Source organism: Leptodactylus fuscus, chromosome 4 (assembly GCF_031893055.1).
Source record: "Leptodactylus fuscus isolate aLepFus1 chromosome 4, aLepFus1.hap2, whole genome shotgun sequence".
NCBI classification, from domain to species: Eukaryota; Metazoa; Chordata; class Amphibia; order Anura; family Leptodactylidae; genus Leptodactylus; species Leptodactylus fuscus.
The window spans coordinates 4855094-4871769 of NC_134268.1; the positions used below are offsets into that span (position 1 = coordinate 4855094).

General features: G+C 57.4%; 1 protein-coding gene across 1 annotated transcript in view; it reads right to left on the reverse strand.

The window, feature by feature from the left end:
• PPP1R16A (protein phosphatase 1 regulatory subunit 16A) overlaps positions 1-13438 on the reverse strand; it is a 36449-nt gene extending 23011 nt beyond the window's left edge. The window contains exon 1 of the mRNA XM_075270012.1: positions 12738-13438. Coding sequence (XP_075126113.1) covers positions 12738-12987 — 250 coding nt within the window. The 5' untranslated portion in view covers positions 12988-13438. The remainder of the gene's footprint in view (positions 1-12737) is intronic.
• Between the last annotated feature and the right edge of the window lie 3238 nt (positions 13439-16676).

The following is a 16676-nucleotide window of genomic DNA, read 5'->3' on the forward strand; positions in this document are numbered from 1 at the left end:
TTACCCCTCACTGCCACAGGGGGCACCACAGCCAGAAATACCCCCCCCCCATACCCCTCACTGCCACAGGGGGCACCACAGCCAGAAATACCCCCCCCCCCCCATACCCCTCACTGCCACAGGGGGCTCCGCAGCCAGAAATACCCCCCTCCCATACCCCTCACTGCCACAGGGGGCTCCGCAGCCAGAAATACCCCCCCTCCCATACCCCTCACTGCCACAGGGGGCTCCGCAGCCAGAAATACCCCCCCCCCCCCATACCCCTCACTGCCACAGGGGGCTCCGCAGCCAGAAATACCCCCCTCCCCATACCCCTCACTGCCACAGGGGGCTCCACAGCCAGAAATACCCCCCTCCCCATACCCCTCACTGCCACAGGGGGCACCACAGCCAGAAATACCCCCCCCCCCATACCCCTCACTGCCACAGGGGGCTCCGCAGCCAGAAATACCCCCCTCCCATACCCCTCACTGCCACAGGGGGCTCCGCAGCCAGAAATACCCCCCTCCCATACCCCTCACTGCCACAGGGGGCTCCGCAGCCAGAAATACCCCCCCCCCCTCCCATACCCCTCACTGTCACAGGGGGCTCCGCAGCCAGAAATACCCCCCCCCCCATACCCCTCACTGCCACAGGGGGCTCCACAGCCAGAAATACCCCCCCCCCATACCCCTCACTGCCACAGGGGGCTCCACAGCCAGAAATACCCCCCCCCCCATACCCCTCACTGCCACAGGGGGCTCCACAGCCAGAAATACCCCCCCCCCATACCCCTCACTGCCACAGGGGGCTCCACAGCCAGAAATACCCCCCCCCCATACCCCTCACTGCCACAGGGGGCTCCACAGCCAGAAATACCCCCCCCCCCCCCATACCCCTCACTGCCACAGGGGGCTCCACAGCCAGAAATACCCCCCCCCCATACCCCTCACTGCCACAGGGGGCTCCACAGCCAGAAATACCCCCCCCCCCCATACCCCTCACTGCCACAGGGGGCTCCACAGCCAGAAATACCCCCCCCCCCCCCATACCCCTCACTGCCACAGGGGGCTCCACAGCCAGAAATACCCCCCCCCCCCCCCGCCATACCCCTCACTACCACAGGGGGCTCCACAGCCAGAAATACCCCCCCCACATACCACTCACTGCCACAGGGGGCTCCACAGCCAGAAATACCCCCCCCCCCATACCCCTCACTGCCACAGGGGGCACCACAGCCAGAAATACCCCCCCCATACCCCTCACTGCCACAGGGGGCTCCACAGCCAGAAATACCCCCCCCCCCCTATACCCCTCACTGCCACAGGGGGCTCCACAGCCAGAAATACCCCCCCGCCATACCCCTCACTACCACAGGGGGCTCCACAGCCAGAAATACCCCCCCGCCATACCCCTCACTACCACAGGGGGCTCCACGGCCAGAAATACCGCCCCCTCCCCCCCATACCCTTCACTGCCACAGGGGGCTCCACAGCCAGAAATACCCCCCCCCCCCCCATACCCCTCACTGCCACAGGGGGCTCCACAGCCAGAAATACCCCCCCCCATACCCCTCACTGCCACAGGGGGCTCCACAGCCAGAAATACCCCCCCCCCCATACCCCTCACTGCCACAGGGGGCTCCACAGCCAGAAATACCCCCCCCCCATACCCCTCACTGCCACAGGGGGCTCCACAGCCAGAAATACCCCCCCCCATACCCCTCACTACCACAGGGGGCTCCACAGCCAGAAATACCCCCCCCCCCTATACCCCTCACTGCCACAGGGGGCTCCACAGCCAGAAATACCCCCCCCCCCCCCATACCCCTCACTGCCACAGAGGGCACCACAGCCAGAAATACCCCCCCCCCCATACCCCTCACTGCCACAGGGGGCTCCACAGCCAGAAATACCCCCCCCCCCCATACCCCTCACTGCCACAGGGGGCTCCACAGCCAGAAATACCCCCCCCCCATACCCCTCACTGCCACAGGGGGCTCCACAGCCAGAAATACCCCCCCTCCCCATACCCCTCACTGCCACAGGGGGCTCCACAGCCAGAAATACCCCCCCTCCCCATACCCCTCACTGCCACAGGGGGCACCACAGCCAGAAATACCCCCCCCCCCATACCCCTCACTGCCACAGGGGGCTCCGCAGCCAGAAATACCCCCCCTCCCATACCCCTCACTGCCACAGGGGGCTCCGCAGCCAGAAATACCCCCCTCCCATACCCCTCACTGCCACAGGGGGCTCCGCAGCCAGAAATACCCCCCCCCCTCCCATACCCCTCACTGTCACAGGGGGCTCCACAGCCAGAAATACCCCCCCCCCCCATACCCCTCACTGCCACAGGGGGCTCCACAGCCAGAAATACCCCCCCCCCCATACCCCTCACTGCCACAGGGGGCTCCACAGCCAGAAATACCCCCCCCCCATACCCCTCACTGCCACAGGGGGCTCCACAGCCAGAAATACCCCCCCCCCCATACCCCTCACTGCCACAGGGGGCTCCACAGCCAGAAATACCCCCCCCCCCATACCCCTCACTACCACAGGGGGCTCCACAGCCAGAAATACCCCCCCCCCCTATACCCCTCACTGCCACAGGGGGCTCCACAGCCAGAAATACCCCCCCCCCCCCCATACCCCTCACTGCCACAGAGGGCACCACAGCCAGAAATACCCCCCCCCCCCATACCCCTCACTGCCACAGGGGGCTCCACAGCCAGAAATACCCCCCCCCCCCATACCCCTCACTGCCACAGGGGGCTCCACAGCCAGAAATACCCCCCCCCCATACCCCTCACTGCCACAGGGGGCTCCACAGCCAGAAATACCCCCCCTCCCCATACCCCTCACTGCCACAGGGGGCTCCACAGCCAGAAATACCCCCCTCCCCATACCCCTCACTGCCACAGGGGGCACCACAGCCAGAAATACCCCCCCCCCATACCCCTCACTGCCACAGGGGGCTCCGCAGCCAGAAATACCCCCCTCCCATACCCCTCACTGCCACAGGGGGCTCCGCAGCCAGAAATACCCCCCCCATACCCCTCACTGCCACAGGGGGCTCCACAGCCAGAAATACCCCCCCCCCATACCCCTCACTGCCACAGGGGGCTCCACAGCCAGAAATACCCCCCCCCATACCCCTCACTGCCACAGGGGGCTCCACAGCCAGAAATACCCCCCCCCCATACCCCTCACTGCCACAGGGGGCACCACAGCCAGAAATACCCCCCCCCATACCCCTCACTGCCACAGGGGGCTCCACAGCCAGAAATACCCCCCCCCCCCATACCCCTCACTGCCACAGGGGGCTCCACAGCCAGAAATACCCCCCCCCCCATACCCCTCACTGCCACAGGGGGCTCCACAGCCAGAAATACCCCCCCCCCCATACCCCTCACTGCCACAGGGGGCTCCACAGCCAGAAATACCCCCCCCCCCATACCCCTCACTGCCACAGGGGGCTCCACAGCCAGAAATACCCCCCCCCCATACCCCTCACTGCCACAGGGGGCTCCACAGCCAGAAATACCCCCCCCCATACCCCTCACTGCCACAGGGGGCTCCACAGCCAGAAATACCCCCCCCCCCATACCCCTCACTGCCACAGGGGGCTCCACAGCCAGAAATACCCCCCCCCCCCCCGCCATACCCCTCACTACCACAGGGGGCTCCACAGCCAGAAATACCCCCCCCACATACCACTCACTGCCACAGGGGGCTCCACAGCCAGAAATACCCCCCCCCCATACCCCTCACTGCCACAGGGGGCTCCACAGCCAGAAATACCCCCCCCCCCCATACCCCTCACTGCCACAGGGGGCTCCACAGCCAGAAATACCCCCCCCCCCCATACCCCTCACTGCCACAGGGGGCTCCACAGCCAGAAATACCCCCCCCCCCATACCCCTCACTGCCACAGGGGGCTCCACAGCCAGAAATACCCCCCCCCCCCATACCCCTCACTGCCACAGGGGGCTCCACAGCCAGAAATACCCCCCCCCCCATACCCCTCACTGCCACAGGGGGCTCCACAGCCAGAAATACCCCCCCCATACCCCTCACTGCCACAGGAGGCACCACAGCCAGAAATACCCCCCCCCCATACCCCTCACTGCCACAGGGGGCTCCACAGCCAGAAATACCCCCCCCCCCCCATACCCCTCACTGCCACAGGGGGCTCCACAGCCAGAAATACCCCCCCCCCCCCCCGCCATACCCCTCACTACCACAGGGGGCTCCACAGCCAGAAATACCCCCCCCCACATACCACTCACTGCCACAGGGGGCTCCACAGCCAGAAATACCCCCCCCCATACCCCTCACTGCCACAGGGGGCTCCGCAGCCAGAAATACCCCCCCCCCCATACCCCTCACTGCCACAGGGGGCTCCACAGCCAGAAATACCCCCCCCCCCCTATACCCCTCACTGCCACAGGGGGCTCCACAGCCAGAAATACCCCCCCCGCCATACCCCTCACTACCACAGGGGGCTCCACAGCCAGAAATACCCCCCCCGCCATACCCCTCACTACCACAGGGGGCTCCACGGCCAGAAATACCGCCCCCTCCCCCCCATACCCTTCACTGCCACAGGGGGCTCCACAGCCAGAAATACCCCCCCCCCCATACCCCTCACTGCCACAGGGGGCTCCACAGCCAGAAATACCCCCCCCCCCCCATACCCCTCACTGCCACAGGGGGCTCCACAGCCAGAAATACCCCCCCCCCCATACCCCTCACTGCCACAGGGGGCTCCACAGCCAGAAATACCCCCCCCCCATACCCCTCACTGCCACAGGGGGCTCCACAGCCAGAAATACCCCCCCCCATACCCCTCACTACCACAGGGGGCTCCACAGCCAGAAATACCCCCCCCCCCCCTATACCCCTCACTGCCACAGGGGGCTCCACAGCCAGAAATACCCCCCCCCCCCATACCCCTCACTGCCACAGAGGGCACCACAGCCAGAAATACCCCCCCCCCCCCCAGACATCAGAGGACACAGCCAGATGCCGCCACGCTCTGCACTTCTCCTGCCGCCACCTAGTATTGTGCACGCTCATCCTGGCTACGGTTCACAGTAAGTAAACATACACAGAGCAGGAAGGAAAAGTAAGTGAACCCCCTGCAGCCATCACCTCCAGAGGAATCCTGCACCAATCTTTATTCAATGATCTCAGGCCTTCAGTCTATCTGGACAGCGTCCTCCTCCTTAATGTCTACAAGGTGGCCAAGCCCGGGGGCAACAAAGCCAAACAATGGGGCTCCAGACCTGGACACTGCTGCTCCCGCGGCCGGGCTGCACAGTGGGGCGCAGGTTTGGGTGTGCAGCCTTCTTGTGTGTTCCCAGAAGCATCACGAGACGTCCCAATGGTCTTGGGCCATCTTGAGACAAGCAGCCACGTTTTCTAACAGTGGACACATGGACAGGGAGTCGTGCGGGCGCAGAGTCTTCTGTGGCTCCTTTTTGTCCCACTTTTTCCTGGAGGCCCGTTGAGTTTTCGGGTCATTTTCATGGCGTGCCCACTTCTACGTTGAGCAGCTCAGTCTGGAACTTTCCTCCTATGTAGAGGGCAGGACTGGTCTGGACGTCTGTGGCCTCCTCCAACCACATCTATAAGACGGGGTCTCCACACTGAGCAGGCAATGGGGGCCTCTATTTAGTGGGTGAAGCCCCCGAGACCCCCCGGTCTCATCTCACTGAAGCATCTCTAACCAAATAGCTCTTGGAGAAATCATTCCCACAGGGGTTCACTTACTTTATAGGGTGCGCACGGCTCTACTCGCTGGTCACTGACAGGGGGATGACATGGGGGGTCTAATGAGGAGGGTGCAATAGCCGAAACGCCTGAACTCAATCCCCAGCAGGGTTCACATACTTTATCCATATGGAGCTCCCCTCCCCCCAGAGTTCACTATTACTGCACATTTATGACTGATCTTTATACAGGGAGTGATAATAGACCAGGGATCCTGAGGACGCCCAGCGGGGGCAAAGGTCTCTGCCCGCCCGCCTTCTGACAACCACAACCTGACCCCAGCTCTGCCCGCCCGTCTTCTGACAACCACAACCTGACCCTAACTCTGCCAGCCCGCCTTCTGACAACTACAACCCGACCCCAGCTCTGCCCGCCCGCCTTCTGACAACTACAACTTGACCCCAGCTCTGCCTGCCCGCCTTCTGACAACTCCAACCTGACCCCAGCTCTGCCCGCCCGCCTTCTGACAACCACAACCCGACCTCCAGCTCTGCCCGCCCGTCTTCTGACAACTCCAACCTGACCCCAGCTCTGCCCGCCTGCCTTCTGACAACTACAACCTGACCTCAGCTCTGCCCGCCCGCCTTCTGACAACTCCAACCTGACCCCAGCTCTGCCCGCCTGCCTTCTGACAACCACAACCGGACCCCAGCTCTGCCCGCCTGCCTTCTGACAACTACAACCTGACCTCAGCTCTGCCCGCCCGCCTTCTGACAACTACAACCTGACCTCAGCTCTGCCCGCCCGCCTTCTGACAACTCCAACCTGACCCCAGCTCTGCCCGCCTGCCTTCTGACAACCACAACCGGACCCCAGCTCTGCCCCGCCCGCCTTCTGACAACTACAACCGGATCCCAGCTGTGCCGTAAAGTGAGACTCTTCTAACCCCGCCCATTCTGTTCTAATCTCCACCCACTCTGGGGCACATCTCTCAGCCTGTCGCTGGGAAGGGGGCTCTATTTTTGTACAGGGGTCACACATGCTCCTGTTACTTTGCTGTGTGGATCCTCTTACACATAGAGGGCGACTGTCGGAGGTCTTCTGGATTATCTGAGAGGTGACGGCAGACGCCTGGATCTGGGGTGCGATAGTTCTCAGCCTACGGCCGAATCCCCAGGAACTTTCTATATAATATCTAGGAGAAGGCCGAGACCCGGATCAGAGGCAGCGAGGCGTCCAGTTACTGCAGCCTCAGGCACCTCGCAGTAATCCCATTAATCCTGCAAGGCGGCCCCTGACGTCACGTCCCCGGGACCATAACAAGATTATTACTTAACACCAACCTGCCCAGAGAGGAGAGGCCGACAGATACTGCTGCCAAAGTGGAGGGGCGCAAAGAAGAGCCCGGCGTCAGGTATACACCCAAAAGTCAGGAGGAACGAAGAGAAGAGTCCGGCGTCAGATATACACCCAAAAGTTAGAAGGAGCACAGAAAAGAGCCCGGCGTCAGATATAACCCCAAAAGTTAGGAGGAGCAAAGAGAAGAGTCCGGCATCAGATATACCCCCAAGAGTCAGGAGGAACGAAAAGAAGAGCCCGGCGTCAGATATACACCCAAAAGTTAGAAGGAGCAGAGAGAAGAGCCCGGCGTCAGATATAACCCCAAAAGTCAGGAGGAGCAGAGAGAAGAGCCCGGCGTCAGATATAACCCCAAAAGTCAGGAGGAGCAAAGAGAAGAGCCCAGCGTCAGATATAACCCCAAAAGTCAGGAGGAACGAAGAGAAGAGCCCGGCGTCAGATATAACCCCAAAAGTTAGAAGGAGCACAGAGAAGAGCCCGGCGTCAGATATAACCCCAAAAGTCAGGAGGAGCAAAGAGAAGAGCCCGGCGTCAGATATAACCCCAATGGTCAGGAGGAACGAAGAGAAGAGCCCAGCGTCAGATATACACCCAAAAGTCAGGAGGAGCACAGAGAAGAGTCCGGCATCAGATATACACCCAAAAGTCAGGAGGAGCAAAGAGAAGAGCCCGGCATCAGATATAACCCCAAAAGTCAGGAGGAACAAAGAGAAGGGCCCGGCGTCAGGTATACACCCCAAAGTCAGGAGGAACGAAGAGAAGAGCCCGGCGTCAGATATAACCCCAAAAGTCAGGAGGAGCAAAGAGAAGTGCCCGGCATCAGATATAACCCCAAAAGTCAGGAGGAGCAAAGAGAAGAGCCCGGCGTCAGATATAACCCCAATGGTCAGGAGGAACGAAGAGAAGAGCCCGGCGTCAGATATACACCCAAAAGTCAGGAGGAGCACAGAGAAGAGTCCGGCATCAGATATACACCCAAAAGTCAGGAGGAGCACAGAGAAGAGCTCGGCGTCAGATATAACCCCAAAGGTCAGGAGGAACGAAGAGAAGAGCCCGGCATCAGATATAACTCTAAAAGTCAGGAGGAATGAAGAGAAGAGCCCGGCGTCAGATATACACTCCAAAAGTCAGGAGGAACGAAGAGAAGAGCCCGGCGTCAGATATACACCCAAAAGTTTGGAGGAGCACAGAGAAGAGCCCGGGGTCAGATATAACCCCAAAAGTCAGGAGGAGCAAAGAGAAGAGCCCGGCGTCAGATATAACCCCAAAGGTCAGGAGGAACGAAGAGAAGAGCCCGGCGTCAGATATACACCCAAAAGTCAGGAGGAGCAAAGAGAAGAGCCCGGCGTCAGATATACCCCAAAAGTCAGGTGGAACGAAGAGAAGAGCCCGGCGACAGATATACACCCCAAAAGTCAGGAGGAAGGAAGAGAAGAGCCCGGCGTCAGATATAACCCCAAAAGTCAGGAGGAACGAAGAGAAGAGCCCGGCGTCAGATATACCCCCAAAGTCAGGAGGAGTGAAGAGAAGAGTCCGGCGTCAGATACAACCCCAAAAGTCAGAAGGAACGAAGAGAAGAGCCTGGCGTCAGATATAACCCCAAAAGTCAGGAGGAACGAAGAGAAGAGCCCGGCGTCAGATATAACCCCAAAAGTCAGGAGGAGCAAAGAGAAGTGCCCGGCATCAGATATAACCCCAAAAGTCAGGAGGAGCAAAGAGAAGAGCCCGGCGTCAGATATAACCCCAATGGTCAGGAGGAACGAAGAGAAGAGCCCGGCGTCAGATATAACCCCAATGGTCAGGAGGAGCAAAGAGAAGTGCCCGGCATCAGATATACACCCAAAAGTCAGGAGGAGCACAGAGAAGAGTCCGGCATCAGATATACACCCAAAAGTCAGGAGGAGCAAAGAGAAGAGCCCGGCATCAGATATAACTCTAAAAGTCAGGAGGAATGAAGAGAAGAGCCCGGCGTCAGATATACACCCAAAAGTTTGGAGGAGCACAGAGAAGAGCCCGGGGTCAGATATAACCCCAAAAGTCAGGAGGAGCAAAGAGAAGAGCCCGGCGTCAGATATAACCCCAAAGGTCAGGAGGAACGAAGAGAAGAGCCCGGCGTCAGATATAACCTCAAAGGTCAGGAGGAACGAAGAGAAGAGCCCGGCGTCAGATATACACCCAAAAGTCAGGAGGAGCAAAGAGAAGAGCCCGGCGTCAGATATACCCCAAAAGTCAGGTGGAACGAAGAGAAGAGCCCGGCGTCAGATATACACCCCAAAAGTCAGGAGGAAGGAAGAGAAGAGCCCGGCGTCAGATATAACCCCAAAAGTCAGGAGGAACGAAGAGAAGAGCCCGGCGTCAGATATAACCCCAAAAGTCAGGAGGAACGAAGAGAAGAGCCCGGCGTCAGATATACCCCCAAAGTCAGGAGGAGTGAAGAGAAGAGTCCGGCGTCAGATATAACCCCAAAAGTCAGGAGGAGCAAAGAGAAGAGCTCGGCGTCAGATATAACCCCAAAAGTCAGAAGGAACGAAGAGAAGAGCCCGGCGTCAGATATAACCCCAAAAGTCAGGAGGAGTGAAGAGAAGAGCTCGGCCCAGGCATCACCCTGCCTTCCCCCACCAGCCAGGGTTAGGATAACAACATATGGTGGTCAAATTACCCCCTAGGGTCAAAAGGTGTGATGTCCCTCCTCCATCTTATAAAGGGGTATATAGAGAAGTCCTATGATCATTCAGATATGGGGTTGGGGGTGTGAGGAGGGAGGTGCGTTCTAATCCCTTTACCCTTCTCATGCAGTGCGGACAGAGCTGGATGATCGGTCACCTCTGCCACTAATGCCCACGGGCTGCTCCGCCACACCAGCCATGTATGACACTGCTATCACCTGTGGCCTCTCTTATTCCTATAGCTGCCGGTGAGGCGCCTGGTGCCCCCAACCTCAGTAATGTCATTAGCTGCCACTGAGCCCGAGGCGGCTGTCACTGCTCATCACATAGAGCCGATCCCTCCTGATTCCATTACACTAATTCTATTATACAGATTGTCAGGCGTCTGCCGCCCGCCTGGCCCAAATGTCGCCTGGAGTCTCCGACCAAACAGGAAGCCTGCTCGCAAGTCACACGTGGAGCTTCCTTAAAGGGCCGGCAGCCACCAGTGTCAGGATCAGGCGGACACAGGAACAATAACAGGGAAATGAGACAAAGGTCCAGAGAGGACGATTACATTACAGGAAGTGCCGAGCCGAATGCTGAGCGGCAGCGAGAGGAACAAAGATGGCGGCGGAGATACCAGAGACAAGGCCGCACCAACCATGACCTCAGGAAAACTCGCTAGAATATAGAATACCCCCGACACTAAACAGATATATCAGAAGGGCCGGACTCCACTAGATCTCTGCAGTGTCCTGTGGTATCTGACCCCTCCAGAGATGGACTCCACTAGATCTCTGCAGTGTCCTGTGGTATCTGACCCCTCCAGAGATGGACTCCACTAGATCTCTGCAGTGTCCTGTGGTATCTGATCCCTCCAGACCTGGACTCCTCTAGATCTCTGCAGTGTCCTGTGGTATCTGACCCCTCCTGACCTGGACCCCACTAGATCTCTGCAGTGTCCTGGGGTATCTGACTCTTCCTGACCTCGACTCTACTAATTCTCTGCAGTGTCCTGTGGCATCTGATCCCTCCAGAGCTGGACTCCACTAGATCTCTGCATTATCCTGTGGTATCTGACCCCTCCAGAGATGGACTCCACTAGATCTCTGCAGTGTCCTGTGGTATCTGACCCCTCCAGAGATGGACTCCACTAGATCTCTGCAGTGTCCTGTGGTATCTGACCCCTCCAGAGATGGACTCCACTAGATCTCTGCAGTGTCCTGTGGTATCTGATCCCTCCAGACCTGGACTCCTCTAGATCTCTGCAGTGTCCTGTGGTATCTGACCCCTCCTGACCTGGACCCCACTAGATCTCTGCAGTGTCCTGGGGTATCTGACTCTTCCTGACCTCGACTCTACTAATTCTCTGCAGTGTCCTGTGGCATCTGATCCCTCCAGAGCTGGACTCCACTAGATCTCTGCATTATCCTGTGGTATCTGACCCCTCCAGAGATGGACTCCACTAGATCTCTGCAGTGTCCTGTGGTATCTGACCCCTCCAGAGATGGACTCCACTAGATCTCTGCATTATCCTGTGGTATCTGACCCCTCCAGAGATGGACTCCACTAGATCTCTGCAGTGTCCTGTGGTATCTGATCCTTCCTGACCTGGACTCCACTAGATCTCTGCAGTGTCCTGAGGTATCTGACCCCCCCCCCAGGCCTGGACCCCACTAGATCTCTGCAGGTGTCCTGTGGTATCTGACCCCTCCAGGCCTGAACTCCACTAGATCTCCGCAGTGTCCTGTGGTATCTGATCCCTCCAGACCTGGACCCCACTAGATCTCTGCAGGTGTCCTGTGGTATCTGATCCCTCCAGACCTGGACCCCACTAGATCTCTGCAGGTGTCCTGTGGTATCTGACCCCTCCTGACCTGGACTCAACTAGATCTCTGCAGTGTCCTGTGGTATCTGACCCCTCCAGGCCTGAACTCCACTAGATCTCTGCAGTGTCCTGTGGTACCTGACCCCTCCAGGCCTGAACTCCACTAGATCTCTGCAGTGTCCTGTGGTATCTGACCCCTCCTGACCTGGACTCCACTAGATCTCTGCAGTGTCCTGTGGTATCTGACCCCTCCAGGCCTGAACTCCACTAGATCTCTGCAGTGTCCTGTGGTATCTGACCCCTCCAGGCCTGAACTCCACTAGATCTCTGCAGTGTCCTGTGGTATCTGATCCCTCCAGACCTGGATCCCACTAGATCTCTGCAGGTGTCCTGTGGTATCTGACCCCTCCTGACCTGGACCCCACTAGATCTCTGCAGGTGTCCTGTGGTATCTGACCCCTCCTGACCTGGACTCCACTAGATCTCTGCAGTGTCCTGTGGTATCTGACCCTTCATGACCTGGACTCCACTAGATCTCTGCAGTGTCCTGTGGTATCTGACCCCTCCTGACCTGGACTCCACTAGATCTCTGCAGTGTCCTGTGGTATCTAACCCCTCCTGACCTGGATTCCACTAGATCTCTGCAGTATCCTGTGGTATCTGACTCCTCCAGGCCTGGACTCCACTAGATCTCTGTGGGTGTCCTGTGGTATCTGATCCCTCCAGACCTGGACTCCACTACATCTCTACAGTATCCTGTGGTATCTGATCCCTCTAGTACTGGATTCCACTAAATCTCTGCAGGTGTCTTGTGGTATCTGATCCTTCCTGACCTGGACTCCACTAGATCTCTGTGGGTGTCCTGTGGTATCTGATCCCTCTAGTTCTGGACTCCACTAGATCTCTGCAGGTGTCTTGTGGTATCGTATATAAGGGGTGCGGTATTTCGGGGACATATATAAGGGGTGCAGTATTTCAGGGACATATATAAGGGGAGCGGTATTTCGGGACTTATATAGGGGTTGCGGTATTTCGGGGACATATATAAGGGGTGCAGTATTTCGGGGACATATATAAGGGGTGCAGTATTTCGGGGACATATATAAGGGGTGCAGTATTTCGGGGACATATATAAGGGGTGCAGTATTTCGGGGACATATATAAGGGGTGCAGTATTTCGGGGACTTACATCACACAGTCTCTCACCTTCGTCCACGTCGTTGCGGGCTGCGGCCTCCAGGAGGGTGACATTTTGCGGGAACACTACCCTGCGCTCGTCCTTGCTCCCTGTTTTTTTAGGGCGCACCTTCGCCTTCTTGCCCTGCGCCTCTTTCTCGGCCTGCGCCCACTTCTTCAGCTGTTGCGCCCGTCTCTTCTGCGCGTGTTTCAGCCGCTCCTGTGTACTCATACGGCTGACCGCCGGCATCTCTGACAGCAACTCCAGGTGATCGGCCATAGTGCTGGGGGGTCTGCACACAGGGGGGGCCCCACTACCTGCACCAGCCCGGCATGTCCACCACACTCAGGGGCCCCTGAGCAGCACAGCTAGCGCCCCATGTGCCCATGTACCGGCAGTGACAGGGGGACAGCAGAGGTGTGCGGGCCCCGGGGGATGAAGTGTACGGGGCCCCAGGGAGGTCTGTGCGGGGTCCGGGGGTGAGGAGATCGGTGTGGGGCCCGGAGGATGAAGTGCACGGGGCCCCGGGGGTGAGCAGATCTGTGCGGAGCTCGGGGGATGAAGTGTACGGGGCCCCGGGGAGGTCTGTGCGGGGTCCGGGGGTGAGCAGATCGATGTGGGGCCCGGAGGATGAAGTGTACGGGGGCCCGGAGGATGAGGTGTACGGGGCCCCGGGGTGAGCAGATCTGTGCGAGCCCCGAGGTCTCCAGGCTCCGACTGACACCGGGAATGTGAGCCGCTTCCTGGAGCCGCCCCGCCCCCCCGAAACCCAGAAACAGGGGGGGAGTGCGGGAGGCGGGACCGAGGGAAGGGGCGGAGAACACCGGAGGTCGGGTCAGACAGAAAGGGGCGGGGATAAGGAGGAAGATCGAAGAGGGCGGAGCTAAAGCAAAAGTGAAACAACAGAGAGGGCAGGTGTGAGAGGCGTGGCTAAGAGAATTGGGCGGATACAACAGAACCAAGACCGCCCTGAGAGGGCGGAGCTAACAGTGCGGACACGTGACAGAGGCGGGAGAGCTGCTCCTGAGGTAACAGTCAGTGCCCTGCAGGTCTCCGGGACATGTCCAAGTCCTCGAAGTGACAGCAAGTGCGGCCATTACCCGTTATATATCCCGGGGCTTATTATATACGAGCTTCTGCCTGCTCTGGCGTTTCGGCTGCTCTTAAGCTGTCCTGCTGCTGCACTCATTCCTCGCGCTGTGCCTGTGATTGTTCCGGTATCTCAGCAGCTCGCTGGGACACCATATAATGAGCGGGTTGTTGGTGTCGATGATCCCGTCAGCTCCGCTTGAGGAGAACTCTGTGACTTCTGGCTCCTTCATAGCTCTCAGTGTTTGCGACACATTAGATTTTCCCGCCATGTGTAATATCAGCAATCTGCCAATGTGGAGCTAGGGCTAGTTCACACGCGTCAGAATCGGCCCCTATAGTGGACTATGTAGAGGGCTAGCAGAAGAATAGAAGCCACAGGACTGAGGAAAACAATAGAAGTGAATGGGAAGCGCAGAACGCACTTTTTTTTTTTTGCATAAAAACGCGCAGAAAACCAATGTGTTGCGTTTTTTGCGACATATTCTCTCTACGGGACGGGAAAAACCGTCTGGCGTTTTTGGAAGCTGTTTTTATAAAAAACGCAGCAAGGTCCACTCCCTAATTATGTAATTTATATGTGAACTAGCTCTAAAGGGGTTTGCCCATGTCAGTGTGTCAGCACAGGAGCAGATCAGATAATATGCAGATGCTTGTACACAATGGACTGAGGGTTAGCTGAGTGTTACATAGAGAGATAACAGACCTGGGACCTGAGATAAGCGGCTGCAGGAGCAGTGTAATATAGTATGTGACCATAAATCCAGAACAGTAGTGAAGCCATGTCATGTACCGGGATACAAAGTATCCAGAACAGTAGTGAAGCCATGTCATGTACCGGGATACAAAGTAGCAGATGTGTTACTCCAGGTTACAGAGTATCTATGGGACAAATCTCATCCAAATCCGCTCAGTGGTTTCTGTGATTGAGGAACAAACATCCAAACTGTCACATGTATAATATTAGTAGGCTATCAGACATTGTCACACACTATCACATACTGTCACACACAGTCATACATTGTCGCATACTGTCACACTTTGTTACACACTCTCACTTATTGTCACTCACTGTTGCATGCAGTCATACATTGTCACACACTATCACACAATGTCGCACACAGTCACACACTATCATACACTATCATACACTGTCGCACACAGTCACACACTATCATACACTATCACACACAATCATACACTGTTGCACACTGTCGCACACAGTCACACTATCACACACTGACACATTGTCACACACAATCATACACTGTCACACATTGTCGCACACAGTCACAGACCCCCCCTCCCCTCTCGCAGTCAGATGACTTGTCCTGGAGCTTCTTTTGATGCCCCACCCCCCTGCAGCGCTTACGGGGTTAATGTCCTGGGGGTGGGGGGGCAGCTGCTCAGTGTCTCGGTCTCCTGTGCTGTTTATAGTAGCTGCCTGAGTGATGACAGACCACAGCTGCTGCAGAACAGCTTACAGCCATGCCCAACCATTGGACCCAATTCTGCAGAATCTGGAGGAGGGGGGGGTAGATGACAATGAACTGAAGCTGCTCTTGATCTAGTCCTGCTGCCACTGCTGAGGGGCTGTTACACTGTGTCAGTCTAGGAGAGACAGGTGACAGTAATTTGGTCAGTAAATGCATTTGTCACATGCACATGTCACCCGCCCGTCGCTTGTCACCCCCACGGCCTGAATGCAGTTGTGCGCTGTTCTGCCATTACTGATGTGGACAGTCATGGCTGCCTTACAATAATAGCTATATGGGTTATGGCGCCCCCCGAAGGAGTCTCTGCCAGGCTACAGCCACATCTGGTCATGATAAGTAACAAACCTGGAAGGAGATGTAGGCTGGTAATGTGGGGTGTATGTGCTGCCCCCTGGAGGTAGTACAGCGCAGCAGCAGAATGGCTTACTTCCCAATAGAGGGCACCATAACATAGGCACTGTCTCCCTGTTTACATCTTATGGGGATCACATCTTTCCTTAGGGAGAGACCACCTTCTCAGCTGTGTGGAGACTTATACAGCCATAGTTGCTCCACTGCAAGGGAACATGGGAAGAATATGCAAATCTGTCTCCCAAGATGTAATCAGGGACAGACGTTATCCCCATAATCTGGTCTTTCAGCCTCTCACTTAAACCAAATCAGTTCTCTCTAGGCTGCGCTGATGAAGTCCAAAGAGACAGAAACGGCGCCGTCCGTAGCTGAGAAATTGATTAGGTTATAACCTCGCATCATGCAGTGAAGACTTCTGGAAAGTCGAGCATGATGTTCCGGGTGCTTCCTATAGAGGGCAGCATAACAGAGGCACTGTCTCTCTGTTCACATCTTGGGAGACAGATTTGCATATTCTTCCTATAATAGATGGGGCAGAGCACGGAGGTGGGGATGGGCTGATTATAATAGATGGGGCGGAGCTGCGGACGGGCTGACTATAATAGATGGGGCAGAGCACAGAGGTGGGAACGGGCTGATTATAATAGATGGGGCAGAGCACAGAGGTGGGAACGGGCTGATTATAATAGATGGGGCAGAGCACGGAGCTGCAGACGGGCTGATTATAATAGAAGGGGCAGACCACAGAGGTGGAGATGGGCTGACTATAATAGATGGAGCAGAGCATGGAGGTGGGGAAGGGCTGACTATAATAGATGGGGTAGAGCACGGAGGTGGGGACGGGCTGACTATAATAGATGGGGCAGAGCACGGAGGTGCGGACAGACTGACTATAATAGATGGGGCAGAGCACGGAGGTGGAGATGGGCTGACTATAATAGATGGAGCAGAGCACAGAGGTGGAGATGGGCTGACTATAATAGATGGGGCAGAGCACGGAGGTGCGGACAGACTGATTATAATAGATGGGGC